Below are 18,882 nucleotides of genomic sequence, written 5' to 3' on the forward strand. Positions count from 1 at the left end.
AAATTATGTGTTTGACTGGGTAAAATAGCTACCGGTAATGTTGGACATGCAAAGTGCACAGTGTTATTGAGTGAAAATATATTTTAGAATTTAGAGTTATTATGAGCATCTCTAATTCTTAGTACTCTATAAACCAAAATCTAAGGCTCATAAACTCATTTCAGTCTTTAATCCTAACTTATATCTACTTGACTCTTACTACAATTGTCGCTACTGAATAATTTAGTAAATTTATGCTTATTTTGAATTACTTGTTAGAGTGCTCCATTTTTACTCAAAACTTGAGTAAAGGCTTAGAGATGCACTAACCAGCCAGTGCCACATCAATGTACTATGAATCAGTATTGTGTAAAATATTGTACTACCCCTTTCGTCTCATATTACTTGTTTAATATTTTATTTTGGAATGTATGAATTTGTTGGTTTGAAAAGTTGAAGGAAAAAGCGTATGAATTTTCACAAACTATCCCTTTCTTAAATAGTAAGTAATTAAAAATAGTTTTTGATGGAGATAAAGGGTAATATTAGGGGTGGCAAATTGAATTCAAATTTACTTATAAATCCAAACCCACCCACTGAAAAATCGAAAATTCTATGTGACCGACAACTTTTCTACCGAGGGAGTATTGACGGGATTGCGAGGTCCATTCCGAATCTCGCACAGTCTATTCGAGCTGTTTAATAATTTTAAAAAAAAATGAGTAGGCCCCGTGAAAAATCAGCTCAATTCGATATGTGTAGGATTGTGCTTATTTTTCACGGACCCACTCTGGTCTTTTTTGAAGTTATTGAACGGTTTGGATCGTCCATGAGGGATTCAGAGTGGGCCCCACAAACCCATTGGTACTCCATCGATAGAAAAGCTATCGGTCCCCATGGGAGGTTCCTAAAAGATAAACCAAAACTAACCCATTTATTAGTTGAATTAGAAAGCATCCAAACTATCCCGGCCCATTTATTAATTGAGTTTCAATAGAGTTTCAATTGGGACAATTTAACAAAAACCTAATCCATCAAGGAAAAACAGTATCACCTCTGTCTCAAAATAAATATATGGTCTGCAAAATAAGAACTTGAAAATAATATATTTTAAGAAAAAATTTAATTTTTTTTAATTAAAAGATCTCATTGATATTTATTAAATTTTAAATTTTCTTAAAAAAATTGTGAAGTTTTTGTTTTGCGGACCGTATATTTATTTTGGGACGGAGGGGTTACCAGTAACACCACAGAAAACCCTCGTAAATGTAGGTCAGTCGACCACAGAAACCCTTCATCAGTGATCTCTTCCCCCCGCCCCCGCTCCCGGTCCTCTCTCTCTCTCTCTCTTTCTCTCTCTCTCGCTCGCGTCCGTACCTATCTGGCAGACTGAATCGACTTCTCTCTCTCTCGTTCGTCTCTAATTTCAGGTAAGGATCAATGGAAGCTTCTTTGATTTTATATATGTATTTCGTATATCTATTAAGAGCTCGATGAAAACTTCTTTGATTATGTAAGTATTTCGTTCATCTTTCTTCTCGCCGGACCAGACCCTTCTTTGTTTGTTTCGTTGTTTTTGGAATGGTCCCAAAGATAATATATGCGGCAGCCCTAAATTACTAATCGATCAGAATCTGAAATTCTAATATTGTAAATCGCACAACACTCCGCCTATGATAAGAACAACTATTCTTCTTCTTCTTCTTCTTCTTTGTGAGTGAATCCATTTCTTTTTAGTTAGGGTGTTGAGATGGTGGGTTTCTAGGTTTCTGCCCACTTGTCTTGCACATCCTATTAGGTGCATTTTTGGTATTTCCTCTTTGATGTTTGGAAACTTATTTGTTCATTGCCCATTGGTTAAACAACTTCAAAGCAATCTATTGAAGCTTTGTTTTGAGTGAAAATAGAGAGAGGAAAAAACAAATAGATTGTGCATTTCCTTTTTTGGATGTAATTTGAAGAAAAGATTTTGAATAGTAGTTTCTCCAGGGAGGAAGAATTGTTGATATTGGCTTGATTGACATTGTAGTTACAATTTTGTTTGGATTCAAACTACTTTTTCTCGATTATGGTTCAATTGCTCTCTCTCTCTCTCTCCACATCTTTTGCAAGGATGAATGGTTCTGTTGTTGCTCAACTTTTTCCTGCTTATTTGGCACGCACATGCCTCATAATTCACTAGGAGGCAAAAGGTCTGTGTCTAAAGTTAAATTTTGAAAGTTGAAACCTTGCAACCGGATTATGCTTGAAGTAAGATATCTGCTCAACTTAATTTTTTCAACTATTGCTGCTTGGGTTGTAATTAGGAACTTCATATGGGAAGCAAAGGTAGAATGCCACCTCCTCATTTAAGACATCCTCTTCCTGGTCCTGGCATGGTTCGTTCTGATGCATTTGGTCCTGGAATGCGCCCACCACCTGGTGCGTTTCCTCCTTTTGACATGTTACCTCCCCCAGAAGTCATGGAACAGAAGCTTCATGCACAACACGGAGAGATGCAGAAGCTTGCAACCGAAAACCAGAGACTTGCCGCTACCCATGGAACATTGAGACAAGAACTTGCTGCTGCACAGAATGAGTTGCAGATACTGCATGCTCAGATAGGAGCTGTGAAGTCTGAGAGAGAACAGCAAATGAGGGGGCTCTTGGATAAAATTTCGAAGATGCAAGCCGAACTTCAAGCATCCGAACCTGTTAAGTCAGAGCTGCAGCAGGCACGAGCAGATGCACAGAGCTTAGTTGTTGCGAGGCAGGAACTTATTTCTAAGGCGCAGAAATTGAGTCAAGATCTTCAGAGGGCCCACATGGATGTGCAGCAGATTCCAGCTTTGATGTCAGAACTCGAGAGCCTTAGACAGGAGTATCAGAACTGCAGGTACTTTTGAGTTATTTGTTTATGGATGTTGGAGAAACCATATGGATAAAAGGTAGTAATTGAATGACGTGTTGTTATGGGGGGAGGGGAAGGTAGGTGTCCCCTCTTCTTGTGTGGTTGCCAAGAAAGAAGGGATGATAATGCGTAATTCCTTTTGTTTAAGAAAGGAAAAGAGGCGTATAATGCTCATTCACTGTTATATCCATAAGGACAACATTGTAACATATCTTGTTTGCGTACACTAAATGGGTACTCTCTCCTACTCACTACTTCTCCTTCCCTTAACAAAGTATTAACGATGCCCCCAAGCCCCCAACCCAGCTTATAAAATGATGGATGTTTAGAGTAATAAGAGCGAGCTGATTTTAAAAGCTTGCCAGTTTTTTTATGAAGTTCTTTCTCCATTCTCTTGGAATTTTCATCTCATTCTAGATGTTAAGCTGCAGTTTTTGAGGTGCCTTGACCTTTTATCATTTTGCCATTGCAGGGTTACCTATGACTCTGAAAGGAAGTTATACGGTGATCATCTTGAATCCCTTAAGGTGATGGAGAAGAATTATATGACCATGGCCGGAGAGGTTGAAAAGCTTCGAGCAGAGTTAAGAAATACTGCTAACATTGTTGAGAAACGAACTGGTAATTTTTGTATTGTTAATATGATAACGTGCCTTTTATTGTCAGGACTCTTGTTTTCTCATACAGTCATACTTAATTGTAATTTTTTTGGACATATTGTTTTGTATGCAGGTGGGTCTTATGGGAGCACTGGCTACAACGAGAATGAGGTTTCTGGGCATTACCCTGTAGGACAAAACACTTATGACGGCTATGGTGTTTCTCAGGTTTGAGATCTTATTCATGCTGGTTTGGTTGAAAAATGTAGTGCAACATGCATATTTTAGTTAAAGGAAATCCAAGAGAAATTTGAGTTTCATCTTACATCTGTGCAATGCAAAATATGATGGAAAAGATATACAACAATCTTAATTTGCTTGAACAGACTTCTGAGAAAGATTTTGTGCATTAACACACTTTGATGTCAACTTGGGCTTTCTTTATGGCTGCTCTTTGTTAACTGAATATGACAACATTTTCATCATGAAATAAGGTTGATTTTCTGTGTGTTAAATGTGGAAGAACCCGGTACAGCTGATTTCCATGTTTCTCACTTTTAAGTACCAGCCATTCACCTTATTCTCGAATGCCTTGTTTGGATTTAGTTACTTGAAGGAATCTACATAATGCCATAATGGTGATATGAACATTTTGATATGCAAGTGTTTCCTAATTTTATTCTTTCATCAAGATTAAGGGCCTTATTAGTCATTACAATGCAAAACTTGTTTGGATATCAATTTTTTTTTTTCATCCATTTGTGTATTGCCTGACACTCCCTCTGCCCCATTTTGATAAGCCCCCCTGCGGAAAGAGTGCATTTTGCTCATCAAAAAATGACGTACTTCCTTTCATATTTTTTTCGAATTTTTTCGCACTAAACTAAAGAACTAATCAAGATCTTTAATTTGGTGCAAAGAAACTCAATAAATCATGTACAGAAGTACTTAGTTTTTTATTTGAAAATTGCACATTTTTTCATAGGGGACTATCATTTTGGGACAGAGGGAGTATATTCATCAGTGTGAACTCTGTTCTTGAACTTCTTGAGACTGGAAAAATTAATTGGATGCATGCTTCGAAGTTTGCTTCTTTCATCATGTATGGAAATGAAACCAGGTCGGTAAATTCTAGAAATGGCACAAACGTGTGACTAGCACTCCACAATGCTCTCCAGTTGTCATGCTTTTTCTTTTTCCTATAACTTTATGAGAGCTACACTGTAGTCTAGCGCCTTGAGTTTTGCATGGCAGGTATTATTTGGCATGGTTCTGGAAACTTGTGTTCCAAAATGTAAAATTTGTAAGCTGCTGTTAGATTTTTCACGATCCAAAGCTATTATTAGAATAGTTTTGCACTTTTGCTGTGTCCACAATTATGAGAATTAACAGTTTGAGCAGAAGTCGACATGTTTAGAAAAGGCATTCAGTTGTATCATGTCTTTGCTGAGGTCCACCCACTGGGGAACTGTCAAATGACATTTTTTCCCCAGGCACTACGAATCTGTGAATCTCCGTTTTCTGAGTTAACCTTTGTGGACTTAATTTTTGGTCTTGAAAATAGAATTGCAGCCTCAAATAATACTTGCATTTTGCATAACAGGGACGTGCTTCTGTCCCTGGTAGTGAAACTACTGTTGCCAAGGCTGGTGATGCTCCTGCTCTTGCTGGTGCTCAATCTGGACCCACTCCTCCAAGAGCTAGTTATGATTCACTCAAGGGGCCTTCCTATGATCCACCAAAAGGGGCCAGCTATGATGCGCAGAGAGGGGCCAATTATGAAACTCAACAAGGACCCGGTTACGATCCACAAAGAGCACTCAGTTATGATGGACGGAGTGGGCCCAACTATGATGGACAGAGAGGATACAGCTATGATGCACAGAGAGCAGCTGGTTATGATGCGATGAGAGCTGCCGCCAGCTATGATCCACAAGGAGGCTTTGGCGGTTATGATTTGCAGAGGGGAGCTGGTTATGATGCACAGATGCAAAGAGGATCTGGTTATGACACAGCCAGAAGTGGTGGCTATGATAATGCAGCTAGAGGTGGTGTTAACCCTCAAGGGCAGGTGGCGCCTCCTAACAATGTGCCTTATGGGTATGATGCTAGAAGTGTTGGGTATGATGCACCAAGGGGTGCTGTTAACCCACAAGGGCAGGTGGCGGTACCTCCTAACAACGCGCCATATGGGTCTACAACGCCGCCTAATCGCGTTGTGAGTGGTGGGTATGAGGCTGCACCACCACCACCACCTCGAGGCGGAAACCCTGTACATAGATGAGCTTTTGAGATGTTGGTGTCTTGGTGTTGGTCTCGTCTGACAATTTCTTTGCTATAGTTTCAATCACATTGAAGCTCCTGCAATTGCTTTTTATTTCTTCTTCAGCCAACTCTTATGCAGAAGCTCTTGTTGAGTATGTCGAAGTATATGATTTGACCATGAAGGTCGTGAGGGTTATCAAATCGGAGCTGCATTTGGATAAAAAATTCTGCAATGTCAGAGGCCACTGCATGTATCATTACTCTTTTCTATCACAATATGGCTTCCAGGCTGAAACCAGGACAGGATTGTTGGTCGCAAATGTCTGTTTTATGCAATTTTATTATTTTATCTTTAGCTTGTCATGCACCCGACTAAGATTTTGTACCGACGGCTACATGGTTAGTATGGAAAGGCAGATTCAAGATCAGCCGGTCAAGTCAAGTTCTGGATACAGTGGATAGGCGGTTGTAATGTAATGGGGTTTGACAATGGACGGAGAGACAATAGTTTACCAGGAAACTGTCCGCGTATAGGAAAAATTCTGTCTCATAAATTCAGTTCCTAGAACGAGATGAAACTTGAAAGCCCTTGTGAAACTTTTCAGATCGAAAAGTAACTTCACGATAGTGTTTCCCAGATGTTTCGGAACGAAAACTCTGCTACGGACGCTATATGTAAGTGCCGCGTAAGGTTATCAATCGCGAATCGGCCACTACGTAACATACTTGGTGATCTTTTACTATTTAAAGTACCAGGGGGTTCCAATCAATATTAGGTGTACCGGGCTGTTTCGGTCATATTACGAAATCTTAACGGGGGTAAAAATGTAGTCATATTTCGACATCTTGACCTGAGTTCATTTTCCCCTTGATTTTCAACAATAAAGATCATCCTATTGTACTTGAACAAACAAAAAAAAAAACGACTACTATAACAACAGAAACAAAATACAACAAAACAATGAAAACAAAATACAAGAAATTCCCGGGAAACCATTTTTTTTTTTTCTTCAAGTGACAGAATACCAAAGGTTTCCCCAAGGATACACTGTTTATTAGTACTAGTATTTTTTTTTTCTTCAAGTGCCAGGGTTCGAGCCTCTCTAGAGGAGTTTGCGGTGAAGGGCTATAGTCAGATTCTGAACGCCTGATGACTAACCTACTAGCTTTTATTCAACGTCTTGGTCCTCTCGGATTCTCCGCAAGTAATCAAGTGAAAATATATCTCCCAGTTTTTTTGATTTGCCTTTTCCTTAATCTTTTTCTCTTCCTTCACATTTTGAGAGTAAAAAAAAAAAAAAACAAACCAGATAACAAAAATGGGCCTGCTTCTACGGCCCATAATTTGACCCGACCCACGAAACCGTTTTGTAATTGAGGCTTTCATCAGCCACACATTTCAAAAATTCACTTTCCCGGCAGATCTCAACACCTTCGCCATGGCACTCCATTCCAAAGGTTCTCTCTCTCTCTCTCTCCACACAAACGCATAAATTTCCCCTATATACCACTGGAAGAATGCGATGATATTAGGGCTCATAAAACAGTCTCTCTCAAAACTAGGGCTTCGTTCGAATCCTCATAAATCTCAGTTTTTATACGAATACGTATTATTTTACTTTATCAAAGTCGAGATTTCTGACGTATTCATCTATCAGGTTCAGTGCGATTTCCAATTCAAGGCATGGAATCGGTTGTCGCATCCGTGAGCGGGTACCACGGCACGGAGCGGTTCAAGCTCATCAAGCTGATATCTCAATCCGGTGCAAGCTACGTCGGGGCGATGAATCGGTCCACGACTCACTTGGTGAGTTTCATATTTTGCAATCATTTAAATTTATTTACTGTTTTAGTACCTTAAAATGTGCATTTTATTTGTGGGCATCTCCGGTTCTTTACTCAAAATTCTACTGTATATGGGCCCCAAAGGTTAGTTCGCCTGGTTGGTGGGTTTAATTATTGGGGTCAGGCCGCAACAAAGGAATTTCCTAGTCTTGGCGTGGATAGTCTGCCTTTGACATGACCGGAGAGGGGATTAGTTGAGGTGCGCGTAAATTGGCCTGGACACCCCTGACAGTCTAACAAAAAATTGAAGATTTTTTTTAACAGTTTATGAGTTTAGGTATCAGGCTATTTCCAATCCTTTACTCAATGTTTTGACTATATTTGGGTAAAATTTCATAAGAAGCTTGTTTTGATATGAAGTACGTGTTGAGAAATTAGCCAAACTAACAAACACCCAACACACGAAGAAAGAAAAAAGAAACAAGGAACACAAGACACATTGAGATTGGTACGTGGTTCCAGTATGTATTGAAAGAAGAATATAGTACAAGTTGCATCGGTTGCTGCATGTAGAAAGTATTTATAAACTAGGGTTTACTTCATCAGCTTTTTTTTGAATGGCAAAAGAAAGTTTCCATTAACTATAAAGATACCAATATGGAAACAGTACAATAGGAAAAGCAAATGCATTGAGAGAGCTTCGAAGAGTATTATACTCACCTAGTGTTGCAACTCGCATAACTTAACCTACCCCTCAGCCCCTCGATTTTACTTCATTAGATACCGTGATACCCCTGTTAGGTCGAACCCTGAATAGTCAGCGAAGTGCAAATTAGACCGACTCAAGCTTCACAAATCCAATAGTACACCGATGGGAAAACCTAGATTTAAGTGAAAAAGTTCGAGTAGAAGTATAATTAATGGCAGAACAATAAATTAGACGGCTACAAATTAGCATTTAAACTCTTGATAGAGAAATGAGTCACCCTTTATCGCAGTAGAAGAATGAGGGAAACACATTCTGGTGTGAGATTGAGTGACTAACTTAAAAGGGTTTTTGGACATTTCTTACTCACACTTAACTTTGGGTCTAGCGTTTCCAAGTTATTGTATGCTGTTTTTGTGAAGGACTGTTTATTTTGCGAATTGAATGATCAGGTGTGTTGGAGATTTGAAGGAAAGAAATATGATCTTGCTAAGCAGTTCAATATGTCCATAGTAAACCACAGATGGGTTGAAGAATGCATACGACGGGGAAGACGCGTTCCTGAGCAGCCTTATTTATTTCAGAGGTGAGATTAATTTAGTATTCTGTATTCCTTGATGTGTTTGGTACATTAGTTTTGTTTAGGGAATTGGATGGATGTTTCTATCTTTGGAACGTTTCTGTCTCTTCATCTTAATTTAAACTTCAAATGCCAGATTTTGATCGTTGCAACTGTAGAAATAATTTACCACGGCATCATTGTTGCTTAATTAACAATTGGCCTTGCAATCAAAGCTTATAGTTGTTACTTTTGTATTTTCTGCAGTGGGCAAGAAGTTGGGCCCTTAAAGTTGGAAATGCCTCTTGTTACAGAGAAGGCGAGTCTCTTGCTGCCTCGTCAAACTGGTGCTCAGAAAGACTGCGAAAGACCTGCTACGGATATTGAACATGGAATGGCTTGCCATCTCTTTGGTACTCATTCTCGCTTGTTAAGTGAGGTAACTGTCCAATCCTTTTGCCTTAGTTACTCCGTATATTTTTCCTTCCATACATTATTTTGGCTGGTGCCTGGTAGATTTAAAGTGTGCTTTGTTAAGTGCTGATTATTTCAAAGGACCCGCTAGAGCCTTGATTCCTTTTGATTGTATTCAATTGCAGAGTTTGTTTCCTGAGTTGGGTACAAGCAAAGATACATCTCATAGATTAAATAAGAAAACAGTTAAAAAAAGTTTGAGGCATGGTTGTTCAAGCAGCAGATGGTATGAGGAGCCTCCTATATCCACGTTCTTTGGAAAAGAGGTAATGGATTGTTACTTTTTTCTGTAATTTTCCCGTATGGTGGAAGTTTTGCTCTTTCATTAGTAGCTCTATAGAAGATATGGCTTGCCACTTTGTGCTGAACTGTATTTCAAGAGAAAATTCTTTTCATTTGTTGTTTCTGGACTAGAATGAAGAACCAAGTTCGCCTTCCTCTATGCTATTGGCGAGACATGAAAGGACAAGCACTAGTTCAACTGAACCTCATCGCAAAGGGCGTAGGCTGGTGAAAAAGAATATTATGGATTTTTTCCCTTCAGATTCTGAGCAAGTTAGGGACCCACTTAGGGTTCGCCAACAACAAAATGATCTTACAACTCCATCTAGGCCTGCAGATGCTATGAGGGATAAGAAGAGGTTGAGAAATAGACATGAAGGACCTGAAGATGTCGAGGAAGTGGATGATTTGAATGATGCTCGAACTTTTACAGATTCAGATTTACATAATGAGGTTGCACCAGCTATCGTGGAAAAAACTTTTCAAGACCAGTGTTCTTATGGCAACGGCAACTCAAATGGGAATGCACATACAGCCAGATTGTCTGCTTCAGCAGATCTGTCATGTGTTATATGTTGGACAGATTTCAGTTCAACTAGGGGCGTTTTGCCATGTGGGCATCGGTTCTGTTTCTCATGCATCCAGAGCTGGGCTGACCTTTTGGTATGCTCTCTCTTTATTCTCTTATTTTGCTGTATTTTAAGATATCTAGTTTCTCATCTTTCATTTGTGTGCTCATTGGAATTTCACGCTAGAAAAGAACAGAATATGATGGTTTCTTGTTAAGTTTATTAACTACTTCTCTGTGTTGAAACATTGTTGATTTTCTTATTAAAATAGCCCAGTATACATTTTTGTTGACAGTAATCGTTAATGGGAGTTCAAATCAATTTTACAAATTAAATTTTCTGGCATGGCTATTTTCAATGCAGAATTTACCTTTTATATTCGAATCTATACCACTTCTACCGTGTATTTTAGTTGGTATTGTTTCTGCAGGCTTCAAGGAGAAAGATTTCAACTTGTCCCTTGTGCAAGGCTGGCTTTGTGAGCATCACAAAGGTGGATGATGCGGCCTCATCTGATCAAAAAATATACTCGCAAACAATGCCATATGATCCTTCAGGAAGGGATATTTTCATTCTTCCTGACGGTGACACAACATCTTTTGGACTCCAGGTTGGTGCCCATGATTTTGGTTTGTGATACCTTGCTTTTCCTCCTATCTGCTTCTCCTTCCTACAAGTCACATGATTTTCCGGGTTTTTGTAATGCAAAATCAGTGGTGAAGAGGTACTAGTGCATCTTTGGATTGTGCCATATGGCCCATATCATATCACTAAAAAAAATCTGAACAGCAGTCGTATCATTAAATTTAAGTGTGATAAGTGGAGAAATTAGATGAATCTTGAATTTCAGCTCCTTGGAGTTGTTTCCATTAGTCTTTGTTTAATCAGCTTCATCTAGGGCACTGTGATTTAGAAAAATCTTGACAAGGATGTCTTTTCTAGCATCTTCAACTTAAGATCTTTTCTGATTTCTGGTCCCCTCATAGCAGATGGGGAAAAAGTCTTGGTAACTTTGCCCCACCTTCGGAAGGGGTTTTCACACAATGTCTTCACTTTTTATTTCCTCTAATTTCTCTTTAGCAATGCTTTTTAACCACCGTCTTTTATTGGACATTGTTAGTTGTCGAATTTCTTTTTCCTAGTTCGGTCAACTGGATGTATGAAATTCATTTAGCCAATTCTACTTGATGACTCTTGTTATTTCTTTGTTTTACCTTTTGGAATTACACAGCCCTCGTCAACGCCAGTTTGTAGCGAATGCTGCCGTCGGGAACCTGAGGATCTTCTTGTTCAATGTCATCTCTGCCAAATTCGTTGCATCCACTCCTACTGTCTGGATCCTCCTTTGTTTCCATGGACATGTATTCACTGTAAGGATCTTCAAATGCTTTACCATCACATATATTAGAGAGCTTTTCCAGAATTGAGGTATGTATTGTATCTCCATATGTCGAAACGGTGTTAACATGTATTTTTCATTTGCATTTCAAATGATGCTGTCTGGATTTGATCTGTACTTCCTATATATCTATGAAATGCAACTTGTTGGAGTACTATATTTTCACTTTAATCTATTTCAATGGAGAAAACTGATTTATTTAAGGCTCGACTTGATTTGGTTTGGATTTGACTGCTGAAATATTTGTTAGTTTTGACATGATCCTTTAGGCATTTCTGCAACACCTAATCTGGAATTAGTACAAAATTGACATTTTATGATTTGTACGAGGGATTTTAAATAGCGGTAGTGTTAGTGTTGTAGCGGTGGCGAGAGTATCAAATGATACGTAGTGGAAATTGGGTGTAGCAGTTGTGAATTTTGTAAAATGACCTCTTTATGCTAGAGCACTTGAAACGGCTGTAGTGGGCTGGGCAAAAAATTGGATTCATGTAACGGGATTCTGTCGATAGGGGTGTAAATTTTTGATAGCGTTGATATAACTGGGTGTAGTGGTATTGGAGGACCAAAAATCCGCTACGTAAGGATATATTTGGGAAAATTTCTTTTATCTCTGACTTTGACCAAAAATTCATTTTGGTCCTTTACATTTCAATTTCGGCATAAAAATACTTCGATATTCCAATTGTTTTCAATGTCATCCAATCCATTTTCTTTGAGTCTTGCTCCGAGCTGTTCAAAAATTCTATAAAAAAAAAAAAAAAACGAGGGGGCCTGCGCGGGAATCAACGGCAACTAATGTGTGTAAGGTGTTTGATCCAAACATCCTATTTTCGTGTATATATGTATATATCCCTAAAGGATGACATTGAAAAAATTGGAAAGTCGAAGTATTTTTATGCCGAAATTGAAAGGTAAATGACCAAAATGAATTTTTGGTCAAAGTCGAAGGGATATAAAAGAAATTCTCATATTTAAATCCTTGCTTTGTACCCATCATAACTTTGGTAATGTATACATTTATGAGCTGTGCCACCTTAAGATTTGCCTTTATTGGTTGGTGTCAAACAGGTTTTGGCACTGGTATATGGAGTGTAAAACGTGGAACTTCCTGTTGAGAAAGCAAAAATTCCATTGGAACAAAAAGCCAAATCCGAGTGTTCTAAAAAAAAGGAATTAATCGTTGTCGGGACCTATGTGACTAGATCCGACTATTAATACCCGCCAAGAGCATACTGAAAACATTTGTTAATGCTGAAAATATTCTTGGCGGATATTAATTATCAAAACACGTCTTTGGCCGTCATTTTCCCATCCGACTAATTGCTGTGAGCCGATTAATTGCTGATTACTAATTGATATGGGCCGATTACTAGGCCTTGAATCTCGAATGTGGTTAACCAGCCAACTAACGCCCAGAACATTACCAAATCTAAGTCCAAACAATAACCACTTAACATTGATTACATATGTACATAACCTTCTATCCATAGCCACTTGTGTCTTTATCGCTTTTGTGCATTTCATACTCAACGCAGACGCTAAAGGATCCAAGTTGTACAACCTTTTTCATTCTCTGTACTCTTTCCTTCTCTCTCTCTTTTTTTTTCAAAAGTTTGACAAACACAATTGCGTCCAAAAGCATACGATGCACATGTACACAATACGAATTATGAGTGCTCTAGAAATATTATTGTATGAGCACCGACCGAGTGCTGGTACAGTAACAGAAATTTATGAAGTTGAGAATCTTGTAATTGGTACAGATAATAGTATCGTACTAGTATATGGTTTCATTTCCTAATTCAAATTTCTTTCGATTAGATTTGAAAATCTCAAATATTTTATCTTTCCTTACAATTTATCTCAAATTCTTGTTTCGAAAACTTCGCACTGTATGGATTAAGAATTTCAGAAAATCAAATTCCTCACGGAGTTTACCACAATACCTCTGATAGGAGAGATTCTCCTACTCCCCGTGAAATGAATTTTACTCTTAATAATGGTGGACCGTAGAGTTTGTATTCCTGATATCAGGAAAGAGATTAACCAAGAATTCTTTCAGCCTAAATATAGAGAATTTAGAAATTGGTATTTCTCAAAATACAATGAGAATCAGTTACACATTTCAAAACTGAATTTTATAATTGGTTAGAATATTCCAAGAAGATTATTATCCCTTTCACCCAGTGATTTTATGGGAAATATTTCACGCACTGTATGGATTAATGAATCAAACTACTGAAAATTATTATCATAATATCATCAACTATGAAAGAGAGGCAAGGTGTACAAAAAGGCTAGGATTTGTGCAACCAACTTCATTAGATGAAGGATTATGTTGTCTCTTCCACTTTTATAAGTAAATAAATGGCCAAATCTTCAGTATATGTACACCCAATGTTCCGTTCTGGAAATAGGGTGAGTGCCGTGCTACACGGTGGAGATGAGATCTGAACCGTTGGACGAATGGCTCGATAGTGCACAACACGTGCTACATGGTGGAGATGAGATCTGAACCGTTGAATTGCCTAACAAACGGCTCAATGGTGCACAACATGGTGCTGTGCCATCCCTGTGTCTGGTTCCGAGTTCAAATCCTTTTTACCGTAATTTTTCTGTACTGTTCACAAAGGATTTTGAGCTCGTCTTTGTGTATGAGAGAGAGAGAGAGAGAAGATAACATCCTTATATTTGTCTACTAGGGGAATCCATGGCGGAAATCAAAATAGAAAAAGTATATATGCGAGTATTTATGAAGAAAAAAAGAAAGCTCAGAAAGCATAAGTTCTGCTCTTGGGGGAGTCTGCGATTTTCAGAGTCTCTTCAACGATCCGCCGAGCCTTTCTGCTCCTGATCTCCACTCTCATGCTGTCGCTCTTTTCGATCTTGTCGTAAGTCTTCTTCAGTTTCAGGGACCTCATGAGCTTGGACTTGAGATTCACCACCAGCCTTTCTAACCCCATAATCACCATATAATAGTATAGTCTAAACCTGTCAAAATAACAGAACAAACTCTGCATAATTATATGGGGATGAATATTGCAAACTGAAAGAAAGAAGAAAGAGAGAGTATAACAGAACTGAAAAAAGAAACCTGAGGATTGTGGCTGAGAGAGTTGGGATTTTTGGGTGTGGCTTTTAAGAGAGAGAGAGAGAACCAAGTGAGGGAGATGATGATGATGATGATGATGATGATGAGAGAGAGAGAGAGAGAGAGAGAGAGAGAGAGAGAGAGAGAGAGAACCAAGTGAGGGAGATGAGGTGAATGAATAACGGTTAAGGATGTCACAATGAAGAGATTGTTGGAAGGCAGGCCACGCAATAGTTGGGGCTTGAAAGCAAGAGCAAACCAACTTTTATAGTGGAATAGCAAAAGACTTCACAAATAATTTTTTTTACCTTTAAAAAAAAAAAAAACACTTTATTGTCGCTTTCAGCATCACGCGGAGTAATAAAACTCTTCAGCAGCGATTCGAAAGGTTGACATATTCGGAAATCTCCGGATCCATGTTTATTTTCAACTCCCGAAGGATTTCGACAATCAATCTATGTGGTGATTAAAGATACTAGCTAAGTACTATAATGAGTAATCCTAACAATAACATTAACAATCAAATGCCTCACATTCAAGAACACTACATTCCAGTAGATTTACTCTAAACTTAATCAAAAGTCTAGTCTGACATTAATCATGTAAAATCTACAAGTATCTTTAAATTAGTAAATAGAGGTGAGGTGATTTGGAAATTCAAAGTAGAGAAGCAATTAATTGTGGAGTTGTTAGTATTACAGAGGATAAATGAATGATAAGTTTTTTTTTTTCCAAAATATTGTGTACATTAGCGGAGTTAATGGGTGTTAAGAGTTAGCACAAGGAGATCCAGAGGCTATCATAGCCTGGCCCCAAAAGTCCGACATAATAAACCAACTTGGCTTTGGTCCATGTCTTTTTTGGTACTTTTTGAATGCAGCCACAAGCAAAGATTTTATGTGGATCATGTGGAGGAGAGTACCCAACAGTAGCAATTTTCTTCCTTAAATTTTGTGAGATATCTTTTTTGGGTAGATTAAAAAAGTAACAACAACACAAAATTTAACGAAGAAAACTTGTGTTGGTGTTGCTAAAGAGAAAATCTTTTAAACAGCGGAACTGTGAATAGTTGTTTACGGAACTAATTGCAACCGTTCAAAAGTATTTTGGACGGTCCGGATGTTAATAAAACTTTAAACTTTTTCAGAAAAAGTTTCATTAAAATCCGGACCGTCCAGAACATTTTTGGACGGTCACAATCGGTTGCTGCTGTAAAAAATTAGTTTACGGCTGAACCGCGAATAAGTTTCTATCTAGTTCTCTAAGCTTAGTGTACTAGGAAATAACCAAGAAAAAGAAAATTACTTCCTAATCAACATGACAATTGACTTGTGAAGATTTATTTGTCACTTTCCTCTTGGAAACCGCACCAAATTCCGGGATAATTGACTAGGCATTCCTTTAAGATTTCTCCATAACAATCTTCATTATGTCAAATTCTAATATCGTGGGAAAGCGACTTCATGGCCAACATTGTGGAATCCTTTTTTCCTTTATATCTCTCGGTGTTTGAATTAGCTTACGAGCGTCTCGACTAATATTTGGAGGACATTTAATGTCAGAGCAAAGCTCCATATAAACTCGACCTATAAGAGTTGCTATAGTACTTAAGAAATTTCAAACCTAAGATCTTCGGGGAGAGCAAATATGCCTAAGTCTCAAACCTTAATCATGAAGCCAATCCCTTAAGATTAAAAAGTTATAATGCGCTCTTAATGGGAAGATCAAGTGGGTTAATCCTTGTCTTGCGGGTCCTTCCCAGGGCCAGCTGAAGTTTTTGGATGCAAATTGTGTACCACGTCGTTGTTACTAGCTAGAGGCGGAGTCAATTAAGGCCGGGGTCACGTGCCCCTGAAAAATTATCCCTTGCTCCTTTTTATTTTATTTTTTTATTTTATACACCTATTCAATAAATTTTGGAAGAATTGGAAGTTTTGGGGATTGGGTTTATTGTTTATTGTGTTATCGTGAGTTTCTAACTAAATCAATGCACTCTTTCGAGAATTAAATGTTCATTTCACCGAGACAAATATTGAATTGTTACTTTTTGTGGCATGTTTGAACCCATCCAACTCATTTTCTAGCTTTTCTAAGAAAATTTTGATTTGCATATCAATTCGAAACATTTATTGACATGCAATTTGCTATTTACCGATAATTTCTCATGATTAAACACTTGTCGGGGTTGATTGTAAAAAAAATTAGCAACGAATATTTAGACTTTTGTGTTTATGTTTTGAAGCTTTTGAATATATTATGCTACAAGAGATTGTGCCTAATAGAGAATATTTAAATTTACCCGCCAAGGAGTATATTTTCAGCATTAACAAATGTTCTGAGCATGTCCTTGGCGGGTTTTAATTATCTAAACACGTGCTGGGCCGTCATTTTCCTGAACACTTTCTCTCCCCCTCAGCCCACCACTCTCTCTCCTCTTTTTCTCTCTCTAAAATTTTGGCCGTTCAAAACATGTTAGGACTGCTCGAATGCATGCTCGGATACCACGTAAACTATAGCCTATTAATTTAAACCCAAAAACTTCTCAGCTCAAGCCACTTTGAGATCTAAAGCGACAAAAGGTTTTTACATTTTTTAATATTGCACGAACGCACATATTCTATTTTAGTATTAAACTTAATTTAGCATTTTGATATGCAAATTATTAATGTACGTCAATATCGAATTTTCTTTTTCTTTTTTTTTTTGCTTTCCATAACTAAGGATTTAATTATTCTAACCACAAGTTGGTGACAAATAAATGAACAAGAGGGGAATACCAGAAGAGTTCAAACGTAATGCAAAGAGAAGGAGAAATGGAAAGTCTTTCTTTTATGAGTACGAGAACGGTTTGCGAGTGAAGTTGTGATTATGCTGCAATAAAAGCTAGTAGCGTATATTGTAAAAAGTTGAAAATTAACTTTTAGAGTACTTATAATTTAAAATTTGACTCGAAAATTATCCCATACCCACTTCTAGAGGCTCTCTTTCAGCGTTAGGAACCTCCATAATCTCAATATTTGTTGATACGGAGTTTTGATGACAAGCACTATCAACAACTTTTTAAAAGCTAATTAAAATCTCATAATCGGCTTATAAGGTTACGTGAAAAGCGAAATGAGAGAAAGTAAAGCGAAAGATAAAAAAAAGTAAAACGTTTGATTAACATGAAAAGTTCTGTATGAATCTTGCAAGAAAATAATTTTAATAACGTACTTATTCTCTTTCTTTTTGGGTAATTAATAACGTACTTATTCTTAACATACATTGTAGAATAAGAAAGAGAAAATTACGAAGATAATGGGAAGTGCCATAAGAGGTGGTAGCTTTCCTATATAAGGAATTTCGAATTTCTTTTGTGTTTGTGAATAAAAATATAAAAGTAACCATGCATAAATAGGTTGCAGAATAAGAAAGAGAAAATTACGGGAATAATGAGAAGTGTAATAAGAGAGGGTAGCATTCCTAAGAAACTAGAATTTTCTCTTGTTTTCAGTAAAAATATAAACGCTATGTAACCGTGCTTAAATAAGTTGTATAAGGAAATTCACATTCTAGCATTTTTTTTTTTTTTTTGATCCGCACATTCTAGCAATTCATACTATTTTTTATACGAATAATCAAATTTCAGCATATGCACTCTAGTCACACAGGAACCAAGATCCTCTGTTTGACCCCAATCCGAACAGGGGTCTGTTCTACTCCTTTTGGTCATTGATCTCGCAAATTAACGGTTGAGATGTGTCGAGCAGCAAAAAGTGCTCGATACAACTCAGCCGTTGATTTGCGAGATTAACAGCCAAGAGGGATGAGACAGGCTCCTGTCCGGATTGAGGTCGGATAGAAAAAAAGTGCTCGGCACATTTTAATCGTTAATTTACGAGATCAACAACCAAAAAGGGATGAGACGGAACCTTGTCCGAATTGGGGTCGGACAGGGATCTCCGTCATCAAAGGGACCGTATGGTAAAAGCTGTCATTCTTCTCGTACACTCCAACTTTAATGACATGCCAATCGGAGGGGTGGCCCACTTCCTAGCCTAATTTGACCAGATGTTAAGGAATTGTCTCCATCATTTCCCAAGTGAATATGCTTTGTTAGGTTTGTATTTTGAATTTTTTTTTGAAAAATAATAGGAGTAATAAGTAGAGAGAGATAGAGAGAGAAATGTTGGAAATAGAAAAAATTTACGGGTGTTTTTTGAAAAATTCTTTTTGAAAATGGAAGAGAACAAGGCATTCGTTTCTTGCAAAAAATTTCAGTGAAATTCTACGGAAACTCCC

The 18,882-nt window shown here is 37.7% G+C and overlaps 2 protein-coding genes and 1 long non-coding RNA gene across 4 annotated transcripts; 2 read left to right on the top strand and 1 right to left on the bottom strand.

The window, feature by feature from the left end:
* The first annotated feature begins 1,207 nt into the window (after nucleotides 1-1,207).
* LOC131304589 (protein FLX-like 2) lies at nucleotides 1,208-6,088 on the top strand. Its single transcript, XM_058331881.1, has 5 exons — nucleotides 1,208-1,409; nucleotides 2,286-2,854; nucleotides 3,342-3,490; nucleotides 3,602-3,696; nucleotides 5,072-6,088. The coding sequence occupies exons 2-5, from the start codon at nucleotides 2,295-2,297 to the stop codon at nucleotides 5,750-5,752; spliced, it is 1,485 nt and encodes a 494-aa protein (XP_058187864.1). The 5' UTR covers nucleotides 1,208-1,409; nucleotides 2,286-2,294; the 3' UTR covers nucleotides 5,753-6,088.
* Nucleotides 6,089-7,078: 990 nt separating this feature from the next.
* LOC131304590 (uncharacterized) lies at nucleotides 7,079-11,664 on the top strand. 2 transcript variants are annotated; one of them, XM_058331882.1, is made up of 8 exons: nucleotides 7,079-7,191; nucleotides 7,392-7,540; nucleotides 8,677-8,810; nucleotides 9,051-9,222; nucleotides 9,383-9,523; nucleotides 9,672-10,202; nucleotides 10,539-10,718; nucleotides 11,340-11,664. In XM_058331882.1, the coding sequence occupies exons 1-8, from the start codon at nucleotides 7,173-7,175 to the stop codon at nucleotides 11,514-11,516; spliced, it is 1,503 nt and encodes a 500-aa protein (XP_058187865.1). In that variant the 5' UTR covers nucleotides 7,079-7,172; the 3' UTR covers nucleotides 11,517-11,664. The 2 variants fall into 2 exon arrangements, with proteins under 2 accessions (XP_058187865.1, XP_058187866.1); XM_058331883.1 differs by lacking the exon at nucleotides 7,079-7,191 and adding an exon at nucleotides 7,214-7,279.
* Nucleotides 11,665-14,182: 2,518 nt separating this feature from the next.
* On the bottom strand, nucleotides 14,183-14,848 carry LOC131304591 (uncharacterized). The gene is made up of 2 exons (XR_009192437.1): nucleotides 14,605-14,848; nucleotides 14,183-14,501 (listed from the first exon to the last, which is right to left on the bottom strand). It is a non-coding gene; the product is annotated as an uncharacterized LOC131304591 (long non-coding RNA).
* Nucleotides 14,849-18,882: the final 4,034 nt, after the last annotated feature.

The sequence above is a fragment of the Rhododendron vialii genome, chromosome 10a (assembly GCF_030253575.1).
Source record: "Rhododendron vialii isolate Sample 1 chromosome 10a, ASM3025357v1".
NCBI lineage: Eukaryota > Viridiplantae > Streptophyta > Magnoliopsida > Ericales > Ericaceae > Rhododendron > Rhododendron vialii.

Bases quoted from the DNA above. Each gene is read 5' to 3' on its own strand.
- LOC131304590 (XM_058331882.1), top strand. The intron at 10,203-10,538 runs GTATGCTCTCTC...TTGTTTCTGCAG, and splicing joins AGAGCTGGGCTGACCTTTTG to GCTTCAAGGAGAAAGATTTC. The intron at 10,719-11,339 runs GTTGGTGCCCAT...GGAATTACACAG, and splicing joins CAACATCTTTTGGACTCCAG to CCCTCGTCAACGCCAGTTTG.
- LOC131304589 (XM_058331881.1), top strand. From the start codon at position 2,295: ATGGGAAGCAAAGGTAGAATGCCACCTCCTCATTTAAGACATCCTCTT. The intron at 2,855-3,341 runs GTACTTTTGAGT...TTGCCATTGCAG, and splicing joins CAGGAGTATCAGAACTGCAG to GGTTACCTATGACTCTGAAA. The intron at 3,491-3,601 runs GTAATTTTTGTA...TTTTGTATGCAG, and splicing joins CATTGTTGAGAAACGAACTG to GTGGGTCTTATGGGAGCACT.